Source organism: Syngnathoides biaculeatus, chromosome 22 (assembly GCF_019802595.1).
Source record: "Syngnathoides biaculeatus isolate LvHL_M chromosome 22, ASM1980259v1, whole genome shotgun sequence".
Lineage (NCBI taxonomy): Eukaryota > Metazoa > Chordata > Actinopteri > Syngnathiformes > Syngnathidae > Syngnathoides > Syngnathoides biaculeatus.
Window position 1 is genome coordinate 4287387 of NC_084661.1, and position 20127 is coordinate 4307513.

At 42.2% G+C, this 20127-nt stretch overlaps 1 protein-coding gene across 1 annotated transcript in view; it reads left to right on the plus strand.

Moving 5' to 3' along the window:
* ryr2a (ryanodine receptor 2a (cardiac)) overlaps positions 1-20127 on the plus strand; it is a 407989-nt gene that overhangs the window by 27634 nt on the left and 360228 nt on the right. Inside the window, 6 exon segments of the mRNA XM_061810997.1 lie at positions 5649-5732; positions 5818-5977; positions 14843-14990; positions 15081-15181; positions 15423-15527; positions 18201-18375. Of these exon segments, the coding sequence (XP_061666981.1) occupies positions 5649-5732; positions 5818-5977; positions 14843-14990; positions 15081-15181; positions 15423-15527; positions 18201-18375 (773 nt within the window).

Sequence of the window (20127 nt, forward strand, 5' to 3'; positions counted from 1 at the left end):
GGCTGGGCGACGCGCAGATCGACACATTTCATATGCGGATCTTTTGCTATGTTATGAGAGAGACCGAATACGTGGTCCGCCCCAAACAATTTTTTTTTTTTTTTTATTAGCTGTATACACACCTACCTGTTATTTGGAACCCACGAAGCTCTCGTCCTCTGCACCCGTGGAATCCATTTTTCACAACGAACAGAGTCTCTTTCAAACTTATGAAGGGTAATTCCATTCTTCCGAGTGTTCAAGCAATGTCAAGCAATGCAATGAGCCGGCATTTTGGCTTACACGAAGGAACAACGAGCTACCTTCCCGGTGGTAAAACTAATGGAAACAAACAAGTCCAGGAGGGGGCGCCGCTGTCCTTTACGTCACTTCCTGCTTCTTCTCGGAAACAAATCCCTCGAGAGGATTTTCATGGCGGGAGTTACAAAAAAGTGTATACGTCAAAATCATGCTTTGTGGTGAAAAAACACATGGGACCATATTGGCTGTGGGTTTTTCCATTCATAATATACCAAAAATCATCTGTTTGATGACACTTGACCTTTAAAGTGCCACTGACATCAAAAACATGAAATTTAGTATATTGTTAACCCGAACAAAATCAGCCAGAAGGGAATCATCTGTTTAGTCACAGCACGTCAGAATGTTGCTGTATATTGATTTTTTTTTTTTTTTTTTATACTCTTGGACCATGAAAAATCTGTGGACTGCGTGGGGTTGAAGAAGAAACCGGGTATGACATATTTTGAAGACAACTTTAGCTGCCGGATCGAGTGTATTTACTTCTTGTACAGGGTAGAATTTAGCTGGTTTCTTCTGCGATTTTGCAAAATGCCGGCTTTTTGTGTTGCTGGATTTTGGACGAATACTTGGGAGGATGGATTTACTCTTCACATGTTTCCAAAAGACCCGATTCGTCGTGAAAAATGGATTGCATAGGTTCAAAGCACAAGCGCTTTGTAGGTTCCAAATGACATGTAGGTGTGTATAGAACTAGTAAAAATACAAATAATAGGGTGTGGGGGGGGAACTATTTTTTCCTCACAGTTTATGTCAGATGGTACGTGTGAATTTAGAATAAATCCCCTTGGTCATACCAGCCAAATATAACGAAGCACTTGTATTGCGTTTAAGACACACAATACAATACAATACAAAACAGTAACAAAATAGAAATACAAAGACTAGCGTGTAACACGAGCTAACTAGCCAAATGATGTATAGTCACAGTTGTCCAATGTTCCAAAGAGGCGAATGTTATTTCTAGCGAATGTTCCAGATATGTCAGAAGTGTTTATATGAGATATATAAGATATGTGGCGTCCATGTACTTGTCCGAATGCAGCAGTATTAATGGAAAGCTCCGTCAACAGCCATCCTCATCCTTATAGGAACATTCTAGAAATCAACATCTGACAATGTAATACAATCATTCTCTCAGAACGTTATAAAACAACCGCGTCATAACTCAAGAAAATACGTAAATAATAAAGAATGTTAGAAAGGAAAATAAAGAGAAGAATAAGGAATGAATAACTAAAATAACAATATAGACACACAACACATAGCTCTAGATTAATTTCGATAATTTCTTCTTCTTTTTCTTTCAGCTTGTCCCGTTAGGGGTCGTCACAGGGTGTCATCATTTTCCATCAAAGCCTATCTCGTGCATCCTCTTGTCTAACACCCACTGTTCTCATGTTCTCCCTCACAACAGCCATCAACTTTTCTTTCGTCTTTGTCTCGCTCTTTTGCCTGGCAACTCCATCCTTGGCACCCTTCTACCAACATACTCACTTTCTTTGCTCTGAACATGTCCAAACCATCGAACTCTGCTCTCTCTGTCTTGTCTCCAAAACATCAAACTTTGGCTGTCCCTCTCATGAGCTAATTTCTAATCCTATCCAACCTGTTCACACCAAGCGAGAACCTCAGCATCTTCATTTCTGGTACCTCAAGTTCTGCTTCCTGTTGTTTCTTTGGAGCCACCGTCTCTAATCCGTACATCATGGCCGGCCTCACCACTGTTTTAAAAACTTTGTCCTTCATCCATACAGAGACTCTTCTGTCACATAGAACACAAGACCCCTTCCACCAACTGTTCCACCCCGCTTGGACCCATTTCTTCATTTCCTCTCCACACTTCCACACTTGGTCTGTTTTGTTGACCCCAAGCATTTGAAGTCATCCACCCTCCCTATCTCTTCTCCCGGGACCTTCACACTTCCTCCAACGCCCCAGTCATTCACGCACATATATTCTGTTTTACTTTGACTAATCTTCATTCCTCTCCTTTCCAGTGCATACCTCCATCTTTCCCTAATGCAGTCCTACCTCCACCTTAAATTCTTCTGACACACCCACGGCACATCTCACCGCTGTTCTGCTGCCCTCATACATGCCCTGTAGTATTCTAACATATTTCTCCGCCACATTGGTCTTGCACATTCAGTACCACTGTTCCTCTCTTGGTACTCTGTCACAGGCTTTCTCTAGGTCTACAAAAACACAATGTAGCACCTTCTGACCTACTCTGTACTTTTCCACAAGTATCCTCAAGGCAAATCATGCATCTGTGGTACTCTTTCTAGGCATGAAACCATACTGTTGCTCGCAGATACTTATTTCTCTCCTGACGTTAGCCTCCACTACTCTTTCCCATAACTTCATTGTGTGGCTCATCATCTTTATTCCTCTGTAGCTTCCGCAGTTCTGAATATCGCCTTTGTTCTTAAAAATGGGAACCAGCACACTTTTCCTCCATTCTTCTGGCATCTTATCGCCTGCTCGTATTCTATTGAATAAGTTGGTGAAAAACTCCACAGCCACCTCTACAAATTGTTTCCATACCTTGACTGGTATGTCATCACGACCAACTGTCTTTCCATTTTTCATTCTGTTCAGTGCCTTTCTAAGTTCTCCCTTACTGATCAATGCCACTTCCCGGTCATTCACACTTGCCTCTTCTACTCTACCCTCTCTCCCATTTTCTTCATTCATTAAATTCTCAAAGTACTCTTTCCATCTACTTAGCACACTACTGGCACCAGTCAACATATTTCCATCGCTTTCCTTAATCACCTTTACTTGCTGCACATGGGAATCTCTATCCCTCTGTCTGGCCAACCTGTAAAGGTCCCTTTCTCCTTCTTTTGTATCTAACCTGGTCATCATATGCCTCTGGTTTAGCATTCGCCACCTGTCCTATTTCTTTTTCTTTCCTTGGATGACTACCTGTATTTTGGGGTTCCACCACCAAGTCTCCTCCTCTTCTTTGCTACCAGAAGAGACCCTAAGTACTCTCCTGCCTGCCTCTCTGAGTACCTTGACAGTCATATTCCAGCCATCTGGGAGCTCTTCCTCTCCGTCTCGACCCTATCTCACCTCTTTGTGAAAGCCCGCTCAACATTCTTGTTTCTCAACTTCCACTACCTGATTCTCTGCTCTACCTTTGTCTTCTTATTCTTCCAACCCGCTACCAGAGTCATCCTACACACCACCATCCTATGCTGTCGAGCTACACTCACCACCACCACTACCTTACAGTCGGTAACCTCCTTCAGATTACACCGTCTGCACAAAATATAATTACCTGCGTGCTTCAACCTCTGCTCTTGTAGGTCACTCTATGTTCTTGTCTCTTCTGGAAATAAGTGTTCACTACTGCCATTTCCATCCTTTTTGCAAAGTCGACCACCATCTGCCCCTCAAAGTTCCTTTTTCAGAATGCCGTACTTACCCATCATTTCTTCATCGCCCCTGTTTCCTTTGCCAACCTGTCCATTGAAATCTACAGCAATCACAACTCTCTCTGTCTGGGATGCTCAGGACTACTTCGTCTAGTTCCTTCCAGAATTTCTCTTTCAACTCGAAGTCACATCCTACCTGTGGGGCATCGCCGCTAATTATATTTTACACTCAATTTCAAATTTCATCTTCGTTATTCAATCTGATACTCTTTTCACCTCCAAGACATTCTTAGCCAGCTCTTCTTTTAAAATAACCCATACTCCATTTCTCTTCCCATCTACTCCATGATAAAATAATGTAAACCCTGCACCTAATCCTCTAGGTGCCTCCCTTTCCACTTGCTCTCTTGAATGCACTACATATCAGCCTTTCTCCTAATCATCATGTCTACTAACTCCTGAGCTTTTACTGTCATAGTCCCAACATTCAAACTCCGTACACACAGCTGTAGGGTTTGTGCATTCCTCTTCTTCATCTTCCGACTAAGCCGCTTTTCTCGTCTTTTTTTTGTCTTCGACCTACATTATCTGAATTTCTACCGACGCCTTGCAGATTAACAGTTCCGGGGGCGGACATAGGAAGCCCGGGCCACAACCAAACTTTTATAGAATTCATGTGATGAACGCTGATATATGTTTAACACAGTTTTATGCCGGATGCCCTTCTTGACGCAACCCTCTGCATTTATCTGGGCTTGGGACCGGCCAACAGCTTGCACAATATTGTGCTGCCCAACGGGCTACAGATGGTCAAAATAATTAAAAAAAAAAGCCACTTTCCTCTATTGAGGGGCAAATATAAATGCACATTACTCTTATAGCCTGAGTATCACGTGGTGGACAGTCTCACTTGGAATGGCTGTATTTTTTTTTTTTTTTGAGGGGGGGGGGGTCAACATGCCCCCACAATTTTCATGTATATCCTGGTGAAAATGTATGCATTTTTATTGGCCTCAAAACTCAGTCAGTCGCGCAACATAGAAGGTTAAAAAAATTAGTCCCCGAACAATACTAATCGACATGAAATTGGTGCATGTCAATCATTACTGGACAGAAGACAATGTTGCAAGGACCCATGCCTTAAAGCAAACAGGAAGTGTTTTGGTTTAAAGAAGCCATATTAAGTGTATTACGAGGCAAATTCTTTGACAAACTCCTACTTGCTAATTCAGAGACCATAATTTCTTATGTATTATGCACCCCGACCACATACACAAATGTGAAAAGTCAATAGTGTGCGTTATACATACCTATTAGGTAACATGGAAAAAAATGCACATTTTATAAATGTATTCCTCCTTTATGAAACAGCTGTGCACTTTTATTCCATTGCCACTGAGTTTATGAAAATTGTGTAGCATAAGCATTTATTTGAAAAACATAGGTGTATGTATGACATGATTCATGATATATCGTACTCTATGGACACAGCTGTGCTGATAAACTTACCCATGCAACATTTATGTAATATTTTTTGGGGGGGGGGGAAATACAACGGATTACTCTCAAAAATAACTCCCAAAAAAACATTCTTCGAATGTCGAGCAGAAACACTTTGCAGTAGGTGCGCAACGGGTGTGAGTTTGCGACGGAGACTTTGGAGTAGGTGTGCAACGGGGTGTTCGGACGGAGTTCGTGACGACAGACAGAAACTCTCAGTTCTCGTGCAAACAAACATGAAAATGCCATTGTGTATGGAGAAAGGAACTACTGCATGTGCATGCGACACCATCTTGGTATACTATATTATAGCATTAATGTATCTCATGTCTGCCTTATGTTAAAGTTGGTTGATACAGTTCAAGGATTTGCCATGACGAGGGTGAGGTGGTGCCAGGGCATCATCATACCCCAGTATGAGCGGGTCACTTAGGATGTGTGTGTGTGTGTTTGTAACAGAACTCTTCTTGCTTTGGGGTGCCATGTTGGTCTTGCAGAGGAACATGTTGTGGAGAAAGTCAAAACTGTGAAACTGTCATCAAAGTGAGTTCCCTTGATTAAAAATTAAAATGTTAAGCTTGCCGGACAGGTGATGTTCTGTTACACTTTATAACTCTTATTTTTGCAGCTATGAGTTGTGTAGCGGTTACAAACCTGCTCCTTTGGATCTTTACCATGTCAAACTAACATCCACTCAGGAAGCCATGGTGGACAAATTGGCTGAAAATGCACACAATGTCTGGGCAAGAGACCGCATTCGCCAGGGTTGGACCTATGGCATTCAGCAGGTCGGTATTGCTGTCATTCTGCGTTAGATCATCAATACTTGATGATAGTGCCAAATGGCAAACTTCTGATCGCGAGCAAGATGGTAAAAGTGGTTCAACGACTTCATATTTTTTTCAAGTCAACTCTAATGTGATGATGGACAGGTTTACTTCGACTCCTCAATAATGTCATGTTTTACATTTTTTTTTTTCCATCAGTGCCTCCAAGAACAAGTTGGTTCATTCACTCCCCACACTTCTTCAGTTGCAAAACCCCCTCTGTCTCAAAAATATGGATTGTATCTTCTTAAGTCAAAGTTTTAAATTTCTTTCTTCAAACCTAGTGCAATTTCCATGAGGCGTTAAAAAAAAAAGGCTTGTAGTTCCGATTTCCCGACCAATCATAAAATTGCCACCGACCCAAGCATTTTTACACCATATAATAAATGTAAAGCACAGAGATGTCGGGTGTTTGATATGGTGTCAGATCGCTATGAATACAATGATAGCTCAAACTACGTAGAAACGAGTGTAATGGGCACATTAAAAAAAGTGGTAGGGCGCACACAATAAAAATGCTCAATGCCATAGTTTGACAGCAGCCGCTGCGGCGGGCAGAATCGTGGTCTTGTGCGTTTTCCTCGTGGGCTCTGCTGCACCCTGAGAATGTTGTACATTTAAGGGTTGTTTTTCAGGCCACTTGTTGCCAGATCGTCTTGTGTACATATATTCATGTGTGTTCAAGAGCGTCAACTAGCGTAACTGCTTTGTCCCATGTCTTAGTGTGACTAAGCCATATCAAATGAAGTTGCATGCATACGAGAGCCTGAATAAAATGTCAGCATAATGTCCTGGAGATGGAGTAAAAATATTTTAAATATAAAAAAATATATTAACCTACCTACCGACCCTAGTTCTGAAATGTAGGAAATGGGAACGACAACGTTTTTTTTCGGCCTGATCACCTCGCCTTCTTTAGAGATATTTGATAGCGCATTTGACGTGCCAAGAGGCATATTTGATACCCGGCATGCACGCAAAATCTAGCGACACCAAAACTACAAAATATGTAGCAAAGTATTTTATTTGTTTATTCGTTTATTATGGATGACTGCATGGATTTCATAAGCAATAGAATTTAAGTGTAAAGATCTCTCTCTCGCTCACTCTCTCACTCTAACTCTCTCTCTCTCTCTCTCTCTCTCTCTCTCTTTCTCTCTCTCTCAACCCTTTTCTCTCGATCACATTATACGGTGCAGAAAATAAGTATTTGAACACCTTCCTATATTGCAAGTTCTCCCACTGAGAAATCATGCAGGGGTCTGAAATTTTCATCGTAGATGCATGTCCACTGTGAGAGAAATAATCTAAATAGATACATCCAGGAATCACAATGAAAGATTGCCAGTCAGTCGCAAGGAACACTCAATCAGAGGTAGTGTAAAATGTCACTCCAGATAACAATGCACTTGGGCATAGTATGCAATTCCAGGCTTACAAAAAATCCAGAAATCACAATGTATGTTTTTTTTTTTAACGATTTATTCATGCGATACAGCTACAAAAAAGCATTTGAACACCTGAGAAAACTAATGTTAATATTTGGTAAGTGGCTTTTGTTTGTAATTACAGAGGTCAAACGTTTCATGCAGTTGTTCAACAGGTTTGCACACACGGCCAGATTTTGGCCCACTTCTCCACATAGATCTTCAGATCAGAGAGGTTTCTGGGCGGTCACTGAGCAACACATAGTTTCAACTATGTCCAAAGATTTTCTATTGGGTTTAGGTCTGGAGACTGGCAAGGCCACGCCAGAGCCTTGATACACTTCTTATGGAGCCACTCCTTGGTTTTTCTGGCTGTGTGCGTCCGGTCATTGTCATGTTTAAAGACCCAGCCTCGACCCATCTTCAATACTCTGACTGAGGGAAAGAGGTTGTTCCCCAAAATCTCAAGATATATGGACCGCGGTCATCCTCTCCTTAATAGAGTGGAGTCGCCCTGTCCCATGGGCAGAAAAACACCCCCGCTACCCCCATGCTTCACAGTAGGGATGGTGTTCTTAGGATCGAACTCATCATTCGTCTTCCTCCAAACACGGTTAGTGGAATCATGACCAACGAATTCCATTTCGGTCTCATCTGACCACAAAACTTTCTTCCATGACTCCTCTGTATCATCCAAATGGTCATTGGCAAACTTAAGACACGCCTTGACATGTGCTGGTTTAAGCAGGGGAGCCTTCCGTGCCATCCCTGATTTTAAACCATAATGTCTTAGTGTATTACCAACAGTAACCTTGAAAACGGTGGTCCCAGCTCTTTTCAGGTCATTGACAAAGTCCTTCACCTTTCTAAGGATCATTGAGACCCCACGAGGTGATATCTTGCATGGGGTTCCACTCCGATTGAAATTGACCGTCATGTATAGCTTCTTCCATTTTCTGATGATTAGTCCAACAGTGGACCTTTTTTCACCAATCTACTTGGTAATTTCTCAGTAACCTTTTACAGCCGTGTGGAGTTGTACCATTTTGTCTCTCGTGTCTTTGGACAGCTCTTTGGCTTTGGCTTTGTGAAAAGTTCGAGTCTTACTTATTGTATGGGGTGGACAGGTGTCTTTATGCAGCTAATGACCTCACACAAGTGCATCTGATTCAGGATAATACATGTGTGTGTGTGCAATCCTGGACCTGCCTGTGAGGAGTTTGAATGTTCCCCCATGCCTGCGTGGGTTTCCTCCGGGCACTCTGGTGTCCTCCCGAAGAAAAAACACGCAACATTAATTAGAAACTCTAAATTGACCCTAGTTGTGATTGTGAGTGTGGTTGTTTGTCTTGATGTGCCCTGCGATTGGCTGGCAACCAGTTCAGGGTGTACCCTGCCTCCTGTCCGTTGGCAGCTGGGATAGGCTCCAGCACACCCCGCGACCCTCATGAGGATAAGCGACAAAGAAAATGTGGACACTTTAAATAATATTTGTAAATTCTTTTACATGTTAAAAATTATTCCAATTATAATGAAAATCAAGTTTACAATTTTTTAAAGTGTTTAGACATTTTTGGGGGGACGCTGTACCTTCTTCTTCTTTTCCTTTCGTCTTGTCCTGTAAGGGGTTGTCACAGCATGTCATCTTTTTCCATCTAAGCCTATCCTGCATCTTTCTCTCTAACACCAACTTCCCTGATGTCTTCCATCACAGCTCTCTGTCACTTACCACATCAAACACCTTCTACAAGCTGTTCCAACCTCCTTGGACCCGTTTCTTCACTTCCTTACCACACTTACCATTGTTATGGATTGTTGACCCCAAGTATTTGAAGTCGTCCACCCTCGCCATCTCTTCTCCCTGGAGCCTCACTCTTCCCCCTCCACCCCTCTCATTCACACACATATATTGTGTTTTGCTTCGGGTAATCTTCATTCCTCTCCTTTCCAGTGCATCCCTCCATCTTTCCAATTGTTCATCCACCTGCTCCTTGATTTTACTGCATATGACAATGTCATCTGCGAACACCATGGTCCAAGGGGATTCCAGTCAAACCTCATCATTCATTGTGTGGCTCATCAACTTTATTCCTCTATGGTTCCCAGACCTCTGCAAATCGCCTTTGTTCTTAAAAATGGGATGTCGCCCCCTTTTCTCCAATCCTCAGGCATCTTCTCCCCCTCTCGTATTCTGTTGAATAAATTGGTCCACAGCCACCTCTTCGAATTGCTCCCATACCTCCGCAAGTATGTCATCAGGACCTAACCCTTTCCATTTTTCATCCTTTGATGTGCCTTTCTAACTTCCCCCTAATGAATCATTGCACTTCCTGGTCTTTCACACTTTTTTTCGTTTACTCTTCCTTCCTTCCACACTACCATCCTATGCTGTCGAGCTACACTCTCCCCTTCCACCACCTTACTGTCAGTAACCTCCTTCAGATTTCATCGTCTGCACAAAATGTAATCCACTGCGTGCTTCTACCTCCGCTCTTGTAGGTCACTCTATGTTCCAGCCTCTTCCGGAAATAAGTGTTCACCAGTGCCATTTCCATCCTTTTTGCAAATTCCACCGTCATCTGTCTGTCAAAGTTTCTTTCTTACTTACCCATCACTTCTTCATCTCCCTTGTTTCCTTCACCAACATGTCCATTACAATGTGCACCAATCACAACTCTCTCTCTGTCTGGGATGCTCAGAACTACTTCATCAAGTTCCTTCCAGAATTTCTCTTTCACCCCCACGTCACATCCTCCCTGTGGGCCATAGCCACTAATCACATTATACATAACACCCTCAATTTCAAATTTCAGCCTCATCACTTAATCTGATACTCTTTTCACCTCCAAGACATTCTTAACTAGCTCTTCTTTTAAAATAACCCCTGTTCCATTTTTCTTACCATCTACTCCATGGTAAAATAATTTAAACGCTGCTCCTAAACTTTCTACCTTTCCACCTGCTCTCTTGGATGCACAGTACATCAACCTTTCTCCTCATCATCATGTCAACCAATCCTGAGCTTTTCCTGTCATAGTATCAACATTCAAAGTCCCTACCCTCAGTTGTAGGCTCTGTACATTTCTCTTCTTCTTCTGCTGACCAATCCATTTCCCACCTCTTTTTATTCTTCGACTCACAGTCCCTGAATTTCCACCAACGCCCTGTAAATTAACTGTACTGGGGGCAGGCTTTGTTAATCTGGTCTCTGACCAATTTGGTATTCTTTAGATGAACACTCATATTTGTTCGGCACAGTTATATGCCGGATGCCCTTCCTGACACAACCCTTTGCATTTATCCAGGAATGGGACGGGCCTGCAAATGGCATTGACTTGTGCTCCCACATATATAGAGTATCTTGTGAAAGTAATCAGCCTCCTTGAACCTTTCAACCTTTCGCCACATTTCAGGCTTCAAACATAAGATATCAAATTACATGTATTTTTTTATCAAGAATAGACAAAAAGTGGAACACAATTGGGAAGTGGAACAAAATTTATTGGATATTTTATACTTTTTAACAAATAAAAAACTGAAAAATGGGGCCTGCGATATTATTCAGCCCCTTTACTTTCAGTGCAGTGAATTCACTCCACTCCTCACTCCAGAAGTTCTGTGAGGATCTCTGAAAATCCAATGTTGACTGATGATGATAAATAGAATCCACCATGTGTGTAATCAAGTCTCTGTATAAATGCACCTGCTGCGTGATCGTCTCAGGGTTCTGTTTAATGTGCAGAGAGCCTCATGAAGATCAAGGAACACACCAGGCAGGTTTGATATACTGTTGTGGAGAAGTTTAAAGCCGGATTTGGATACAAGAAGATTTTCCAAGTTTAAAACATCTCAAGGAACTCTGTGCAAGGAATCATATTGAAATGGAAGGAGTATCAGACCACTGAAAATCTACCAAGACTGGGCCGTCCTTCTAAACTTTCACCTCGAACAAGGAGAAGACTGATCACAGATGCAGCCTGGAGGCCCATGATCACTCTGGATGAACTGCAGAGTTCTCTAGCTGAGGTGAGAGAGTCTGTAAACCATTAATGTACAATGGAATGGTTCACAAATAAATGTATGTAAGTGTTAGAATGGCCAAGTCAAAGTCCAGATCTGAATCCAATTGAGAATCTGTGGGCAGAGATGAAACCTGTTGTTCACAAATGCTCTCCATCCAACCTCGAGCTCGAGCTGTTTTGCAAGGAAGAATGAGCAAGAATTTCAGTCTCGATGTGCAAAACTGATAGAGGCATACCCCATGCAGCTTGCAACTGTAATTGCAGCAAAAGGTGGCGCTACAAAATATTAATGCAATGAGGGTGAATAATATTCTACGCCCCACAGTTTTTTTTTTGTTAAAAAAGTTTAAAATATCCAATAAATTTCATTCCACTTCACGATTGTGTCCAACTTATTGTTGATTCTTAACAATTTTTTTTTCATATCGTTATGTTTGAAGCCTGAAGTGTGGCGAAAGGTTGGAAAGTTCAACGTGGCCGAATACTTTCACAAAGCACTGTATATGTGACCGGTGGACTTCTGCGTTGTGTAGTTTTAAAGACCACATCGTGACACATGATTTGGCTCGGAGGCAATCTCCATTTATTTGACACAGCTGCCGTGAACAAGGCGAAACAAACACTTTGTAGTTTCTGTAACATCAAGGTAGGACCTAGACAAGTGTAACAAATACAGTGGTACCTCGGTTTTCGAACGTCTTGGTTTTCGTTCAAATCGTTTTTTTTTTTGCTTTAGTTTTTATATGAAAATTGGTATTCGAACACCCCAACCAACTGACCCACAATGATTTGTTATTGTGCTTTCAAACGCAACCCCGAAAAAAACGGAAAAAGCTTAATGCGCGTGACTGCCCGTATTAGTGCGCTTCGCAACCAGTTGACTCACACACTCCTCTGCCCGCTGATGTTTTCTAGTACTGTCGTGACTTTTTTTCTTCAAATAGAGCAACATTAACCCCCGATCATGGCTCCAAAGAAGGCAAGTGGAATTGCTGGTGCTGAAAAAAGGAAAGTGGTGCATAAAACTCTTGACTTCAAGAAGGATTTGATAGCCGAGCACGGATCTGGTGTGCGTGTTTCTGAGCTATCGAAGAAGTATGGCATGGCGAAAACGACAATCAGGACCATTCTGAAATACAAAGATGCCCTCAAAGCTAGTGATGTTGCTAAAGAAGCAACCGTGTTGACCAAGCAGAGGCCACAGATCTTGGAGGAAATCGAAAAGTTGATTCTTATTTTCGTGAACGAGCAGCAGTTAGCTGGGGATAGTGTTGGCGAGGATGGGAGGACATGTCGTCTGATGAGGCTGAAGGCACGATGTCTCAAGTGCCAAAAACAAAGCTATCTGCGCTAAATGGAACAACATCCATAATTTTGTAGAACTTCATCACCCGAACAAAGCTGAATGTTGCAGAGCACTGCAAAATTTTAGTGATGTTAAGAGCCACTTCAGAAAAGTGTTTAAAAGGTGGCAGAAACAAATGACATTAGATTCATTCTTCATGAAAAAGGGGTGAGTCATCCCCACTGAAGACATCTGAAACTGTTTGCATCGATGTGCCCTGCGATTGGCTCGCAACCAGTTCAGGGTGTACCCTCCTTCTTGCCTGTTGACAGTTGGGATAGGCTCCAGCACTCCCGCAAACTTTTCAAAGAAGAGAACATCTCAGTCGAGTGGTAATATAGGTAATATTACCCTATAATTTCGAGCCATATTTAGATGATATTCGGATCCCTTCTAACTAACAAAAGACTCCCCAACTCTCCTCAAAGCAAGCGGCCGGCTGGCCACGAGCAAAAAATAAAACTGAAAAAAAAAAAAGCAGCGAGCGACTGCCTGACTGCGATCAAAAAAAAAAAAAAAAAAAAAATGAGCAAGCGAAGCGACCAGCTGGCCGGCGGTCAGCCGCGAGTGCAAAATAAAACTGAGAAAAATAATGAGCAAGCGAGTGACCGGGTAGTGTGATGGTCTGAGTGCTCCATCGTGCTGAAAAGTCTCCTTGTGATTAATGCGCATGCATCACTAACGGGAAGTCTAAGTACGCATTAATATACGCGCATGCGCATTAATCACAAGGAGACTTTTCAGCACGGGGGAACACTCAGACCGTCACACTGGCAGCGAGCGAGCAGGCGGGCGCGGGTCGCTCACTGAAAGAAGAATGAGGAGAAGGGGGCAGGAACATAGGTGCCTTACAAGAGCGCAGGTAGAAGCATGTAGGTGGATTACATGATCATCAGATGCTGTAATCTGAAGGAGATTATTGATTGTAAAGTAGTTCTACAGGAGTATGTAGCTAGCCACCAAGGGATGGTGGTGTGTAGGATGACTGGTGGTGGGTAAGAAGATTAAGAAGACTAAGGTAGAGCAGAGAATCGTGTGGTGGAAGCTGAGAAAGGAAGAGTGTTGCGTGGCCTTTCGGAAAGAGGCAAGACAGGCTCTCGGTGGACTGGAGGACTACAATAATATCTATACATCTATCCATCCATTTTCTGAGCCACTTATTCTCACAAGGGTCATGGGAGTGCTGGAACCAATCACAGCTGTCATCGGGCAGGAAGCAGGGTACACCCTGAACTGGTTGGCAGCCAATTGCAGGACACAGAGACAGACAACAGCCTCACTTGCAAACACACTCTAGGGCAATTTGAAGTCTCCAATTAACACATGTTTTTGGGATGCGGGAGGAAACCACTCTGGAGAATACCCACGTATGCACGGGGAGAACATGCAAACTCTACACAGGCTGGGATTTGAACCCTGGACCTCAGAACTGTGAGGCCACCCCTAATCAGTTGCACCACCCTTCCAATATTTTCTCAATACAGTAGTTTGGAGTATTTTACCTTTTGCTGACATTTTCAAACACTACATTATTTTGTAGTGTTATTATTATTATTATTTTTGTAACATTATTTTGAACAATGTCCTATTTATTAATGTGCAGTAAACCTTTGCATTTGTTTAAAAATTTGAGGGAAACCTCCAGGGTGCAGAGGAGTTCCCCCAACCAGTCTGCATGTTTTGTGGACTTGGAGAACGACTGTGTCCCTCAGGGAGTCTTGTATGTGTGTATTAGTGTGTGTCTGTGTGGGTGGGTTGTGTGCCTGTGTACGCAAGGAGTGGCAAACATACAGAAGGTGGAAAACAATGTATACATTGCAGAAAACTTTACTATGTTTCAATCAACAACAAAAAAAAACAAGAGTCATTTTTTACAGAACATGTTTTTGTATTTTATTGCTCATAATTCACATTTCATATCGCCAGCATACATACAGATGCCTGACTTGTTTCCATAGCAACCCAACCTAAAATATCCAAACAAAATGGTGTGTCAACATTCTCTTTTCTTGCATTAATATTTGCCTGGCAGGATGTGAAGAATCGCACAAATCCTCGCCTGGTGCCCTACAGTCTTTTGGATGAGAGAACAAAGAAGGCAAACAAAGACAGTCTAAGAGAAACTGTCAGAACTCTGTTGGGTTATGGATACAACTTGGAAACTCCTGACCAGGACTACAGTATAATACCTACTTTCCACTCCATCACTTTATCCATAAGATGTCATTTGATGTGATTTACGGTCTGCCCCCTTTTGTTTCTTTAAATAGCTCATTATGATCACAACAATTTGTCTGCTGAAAGGTTTCGGATCTTCAGAGCTGAAAAATCCTACTGTGTGAATGAAGGAAAGTGGTACTTTGAGCTAGAGGTAAGACAGAAATATGGGAACAGAATTTTCCAACTTCAGCATCCTGCAATATGCACACTTAAATCACTCTTAATATGAAAATATTGCTTTTTTTTTAAACAAAATGTGTTTTGGTGCACCAAAGGTTCAAATCTGTTGTACGATAACCAGAATACACATAAACATTAAGTGAGAGACAATCAACATAAGTTTTCTATTCTAATTTGATTATAAACTGCTTGCGTCCTTGCATTTGTCTCAGGTAGTGACAGCAGGAGAGATGAGGGTTGGCTGGGCAAGACCAGGATGTCTGCCAGATCTAGCATTGGGTTCTGATGAAAAGGCCTTTGTCTTTGATGGATTCAAGGTAGTTGCATTTCTCTTTTACAGTTTTTTCTGATTCCAAGTTGGAATGCTTTTAGTTGACCCATCCTGCTCAAAAATATTGGAATGGGACAACATTTGAGGTTGACATGAAAGATCAATAGGTTTTATTTTCAGGTATCTACAGCTGAATTGGATATATTATTATGATCTATATTGTTATTATTATTATATTTTAAACAAAAGTGTTGGAACATATTGACATCCATCCATCCATTGTCTTAGCCGCTTATCCCCCAAGGGTCGCGGGTGTGCTGGAGCCTATCCCAGTTGTCAGGAGGCAGGGTACACCCTGAACTGGTTGCCAGACAATTACAGGGCACATGGAGACAGACAACAGTTGCACTCACAATCACACCTGGAGGCAATTTAGAGTCTCCAATTAATGTTGCATGTTTTTGGGATGTGAGAGGAAACTGGAGTGCCCGGAGAAAAACCCCAGCAGGCACAGGGAAGAACATATAAACTCCACACAGGCAGGCCCTGTATTGAACCCTGGACCTCAGAACTGTGAGGCCAATGTTTTACAGCTGCTCTACCGTGCCAACACATATAGATGATATATGATAGATAAAAGTGAATAAAACTTGAATACCTATTTGCAATTTTTTTGTTTGCAACAACTTGATCAAGCCTGTGACCTATTACAATCAGCAAACCCTTGGATTTTCCTTTTGCATTTCATTTTCCAGGCTTTCACAACAGCATGTACACCCTAACTTCAGTTTGTCTTAGCAGATATGTATGAATCCAAGTGTTAAATTTTGCATTGACATTTAGAGTGAATCATTTTTTTCAATGATGAATGCACCACAGGTGTGATTGCAACTGAGTTGTTTGTTTATATGTGTCCTGTAATTGGCTGGGGACCATCTGAGGGTGTACCCCGCTTCTCTCTGAGTGACACCAGGGATAGGCTCCAACATGCCTGTGGCCCTAGTGAGGATAAGGGACATAAAATGGATAAATGGATGGATGAATGCAACAAAACACACCCAGAATAAACATTCCTAACACTTTTGCTCACAGGAGGAATGGCCATGTTCAAACATATACTGTGTCTAATTGAAAGGCAAGTACCTGGAATGTTGTTAATCCTTGGTATCGTCTATTGATGTCAAACACACTGTTTACAGTCAACAGCACGAGTGCAACAATTTTGGAGTCGAGTGTATGTGTTCATTGTGTTGATTATTCAGATTTTTTTTCTGAGGTATTAATCACTGTCGAAGGTTGTATGTACAACCATCACTACATTTTCTGAAGTTCTAATCCTCATTTGGGTCACAAGTGATCTTGAGCCTGTCCTGCCTGATTTGGGACAAGAGATGTGCATTGTACATTTAATTCATCATAAATTCTTTTGTACTGTTTTTCTGATACCTTCAAACAATGAGATCCCTCTGATTCTGTGCAAGCTTCCAGCTTATCTTGGCGTGTTCTGTAAAATGTGACGACCAATATGTTCGCAAAAGCTTTCTAGAACATCTAAAATTTAGAGATTAATCTGAGACACTTTAAATGATGGCAGGTGTCTACTCACTCCTGTTTAGCATGATTTTTTTATGTGATTGGCCACTCTAAGGTTTCATATTTTGGCTATTTCAACCTCAAAAAACTGTATCTCTAACATGGGAAAAAAGGCCCCCTCTGAAAGCAACTTCTGTTTGTTTTGGTAAAATATGAGAGCTTCTAAACCAGTGATTCTCAATCTTTATTCAGGCATATTGTTTTTCTCTTGATAGGCGTAATTCCATATTTTTAAATTGCATGGATAAAAGGAGCGCCTGTTATCTGTTAAAGAGATGATTGCAAACTTGACTACACATGTACTCAGCAATCTTCCACACACATGCACACACACAAAAAGAAACAGGTCCACTGTGTGCCAACTATGTTTTGCTCTCCTGTCTCCTATATACATTATAACATCCATGTAAATAAGGGGCGTTGGAAACCAAATAAATAGGGGTGCTGAGGAGAGGACAATCAGAGAGTGCAGTAGTAATTTTTACGAGACAGTTGCTCTCCTCGCTCCTTGTGAGCTGTCAAACTTAAACTGGTATCTTTGCTTCTTTTTTTGTACTGTTTAATTAATGTCTAACTGGTAAACTTGACAATTACGTTCAATGGAATTTGGAGAATCCAGCGCCTTGATTTCCTTTTCCATCCTGAATTTCCTTCCTAACTAGAGACAATATTTTTCCAAGGAGGTGTTTCGTAACCTGAATCTTTTGTGACTCGAGATGTTCGTAAGTAGAGGTACCATTGTATGTGGCAACTGGTTCAGGGTGTACCCAACATCTCATTGTAAGATAGTTGGGATAGGCTCCAGCACCCCTGTTCCCCTTGTTAGGATCAGCAGTATGGAAGATGAACGGATGGAGTATAAGTTACAAAATGGTGGAAAATGTTTTTAAATAATTCATGTTGGTCTCATTTTTATATCACAAGGACTAATTGAAAAAAGAAAATACCCACTTATATTTGTCCTATCTTTTTTTATTGGGTGGTGACTGGTCCAGGATACACCCATCTTCTTGTTAAGATAGTCCTCCAAGTGTACAAAAGGATGAGCTGGAACAGGGATCGGATTTCATTCAGTTCCATTTTCCATACAAAGACTCATAGTTTTGCTGGGCTAAATGTTTTCAAGGTTCAGCGCTGGCACCAGGGAAATGAGCACTTTGGGCGTGCCTGGCAGACAGGTGATGTCGTTGGCTGCATGGTGGACATGAATGAGCAAACCATGATGTTCACCCTCAACGGAGAAGTGCTACTTGATGACTCTGGCTCTGAACTGGCTTTCAAAGACTTTGATGTTGGTGAAGGTAAGTGTTTTTCACTCTCATGCTGCATACATACTGTATTTTTGGTCATTTTAAAATATTTAACTGTTAACAAATAGGGAACAGTGGATCAGTCGGTAAAGCGTTGGCCTCACAGTTCTGAGGACCCAGGTTCGATTCCGGCCCCGCCTGTGTGTAGTTTACATGTTCTCCCTGCGCCTTTGTGGGTCTTCTCCAGGCACTCAGTTTCCTCCCACATCCCAAAAATGTGCATTAATTGGAGACTCTAAATCAAGAGTGCCCAGACTTTTTTTCCCCAAGAGCTACTTTCCAAGCAGCCAGCCTTTTGCGATATACCGACGGTGGTGGTCATCGCCGCTAGTGCCATGGAAAAGCAATAGCAGGACTGTAAATACGAGGCCAGCTTGCTAGAACGTGCCTTTATATGCGTGAGATCGACATATCTGATGATATGGATGATATGCTGACGTATTTTTTTTGGTGTTGCACGGTGTCACACAATTGACCAAAATTGCCTCGGTGATTGGTTGGTCAATCGCAATCGATACATTGAGCACCCTTTGCTCGAAATTGCCTCAAGGTGTGATTGTGACTGCGACTGTTGTCTGTCTCCATGTCCCCTGCAGACCATTCCAGTACAGTAAAACAGTAGTACAGTCTACTTGAGATAAAAGCATGGATGAGCATCTTCTCGTCTGCTTGACACATGCAAGCATTCACTCCAGATATTTTTTCACATGGTAAAAGGCAGTTCTAGTAACTGATTTGATATGAATGTTGAAGGAAAGGTCGTAATCTATCAGAACACCAAGGTTTCGGATTTGGTCTTTGCTTTTTGAAGATACTGGGTCCAGGCATTTATGAACAGCAATCCTTTGCAACATGGGGCTTGTGCAACCTTAACAACGGACCACCAAAGATGAGGTAATGATTAATGCCGTTGAACACTTATTCTTTTCCTTTCGGCTCACGGACATCATCTCTTTCCATGTAAGCCTCTCTCCTGCATCTTCCTCTCTCACACCAACTGCCCTCATGTCTTCATTCATCAACCTTCTCTTTGGTCTACCTCTTGCTCTTTTTCCTGGTAGCTCCTTCCTCAGCACTCTTCGACCAATATGCTGACTCTCTCTTCTCTGGATATGTCCATACCATCGAAGTCTGCTCTCTCGACCTTGTCTCCAAAACATCCAACTGTGGCTGTCCCACTAATGAGCTAATTTCTAATTCTCTCCAACCTGGTTACTCATTGAGAGAACCTAAACATCTTCATTTCTGCCACTTCCAGCTCTGCTTGCTGTTGTTGTTCTTCTTCTTTGAAACACTCAAGGCGCCTGAGGATGATGCTCAGAAGCACTAGACTTGCATGTGGGAGGCGCCATAGTTCTAGGAAGAAGAATCCCAGTTGGCGGTGGTATCGGGCAGACTGGAGTGCAGGGCACTTAAGCTCGGCCGATTTTTCTTCGTCACCACAGAGATGGCACTGCATCTTTGGAGGGAGAGGTGGTGGCCAGACCGGAAACGAATAAGATCGACAAGGTCTTTCTTGGACAACGGGGACTCTTCCTCTAGATTAGGTTAGTGGAGGTGAGGGAAAAGATATCTCAAGATATCTTAACTGTGCAACTCCTGATGATGATCGCTAAGCAAGTTTGGGTGTTGAGTGGAGTGATTGGTTGGGGAAGGGGGGGTCCGAGTTTGGCCTGCTCATCTGCAAGGTCATTGCCCTGGAGGTTGCAATGGCCTAAGACCCATATTAGTTGGATCTTTTTG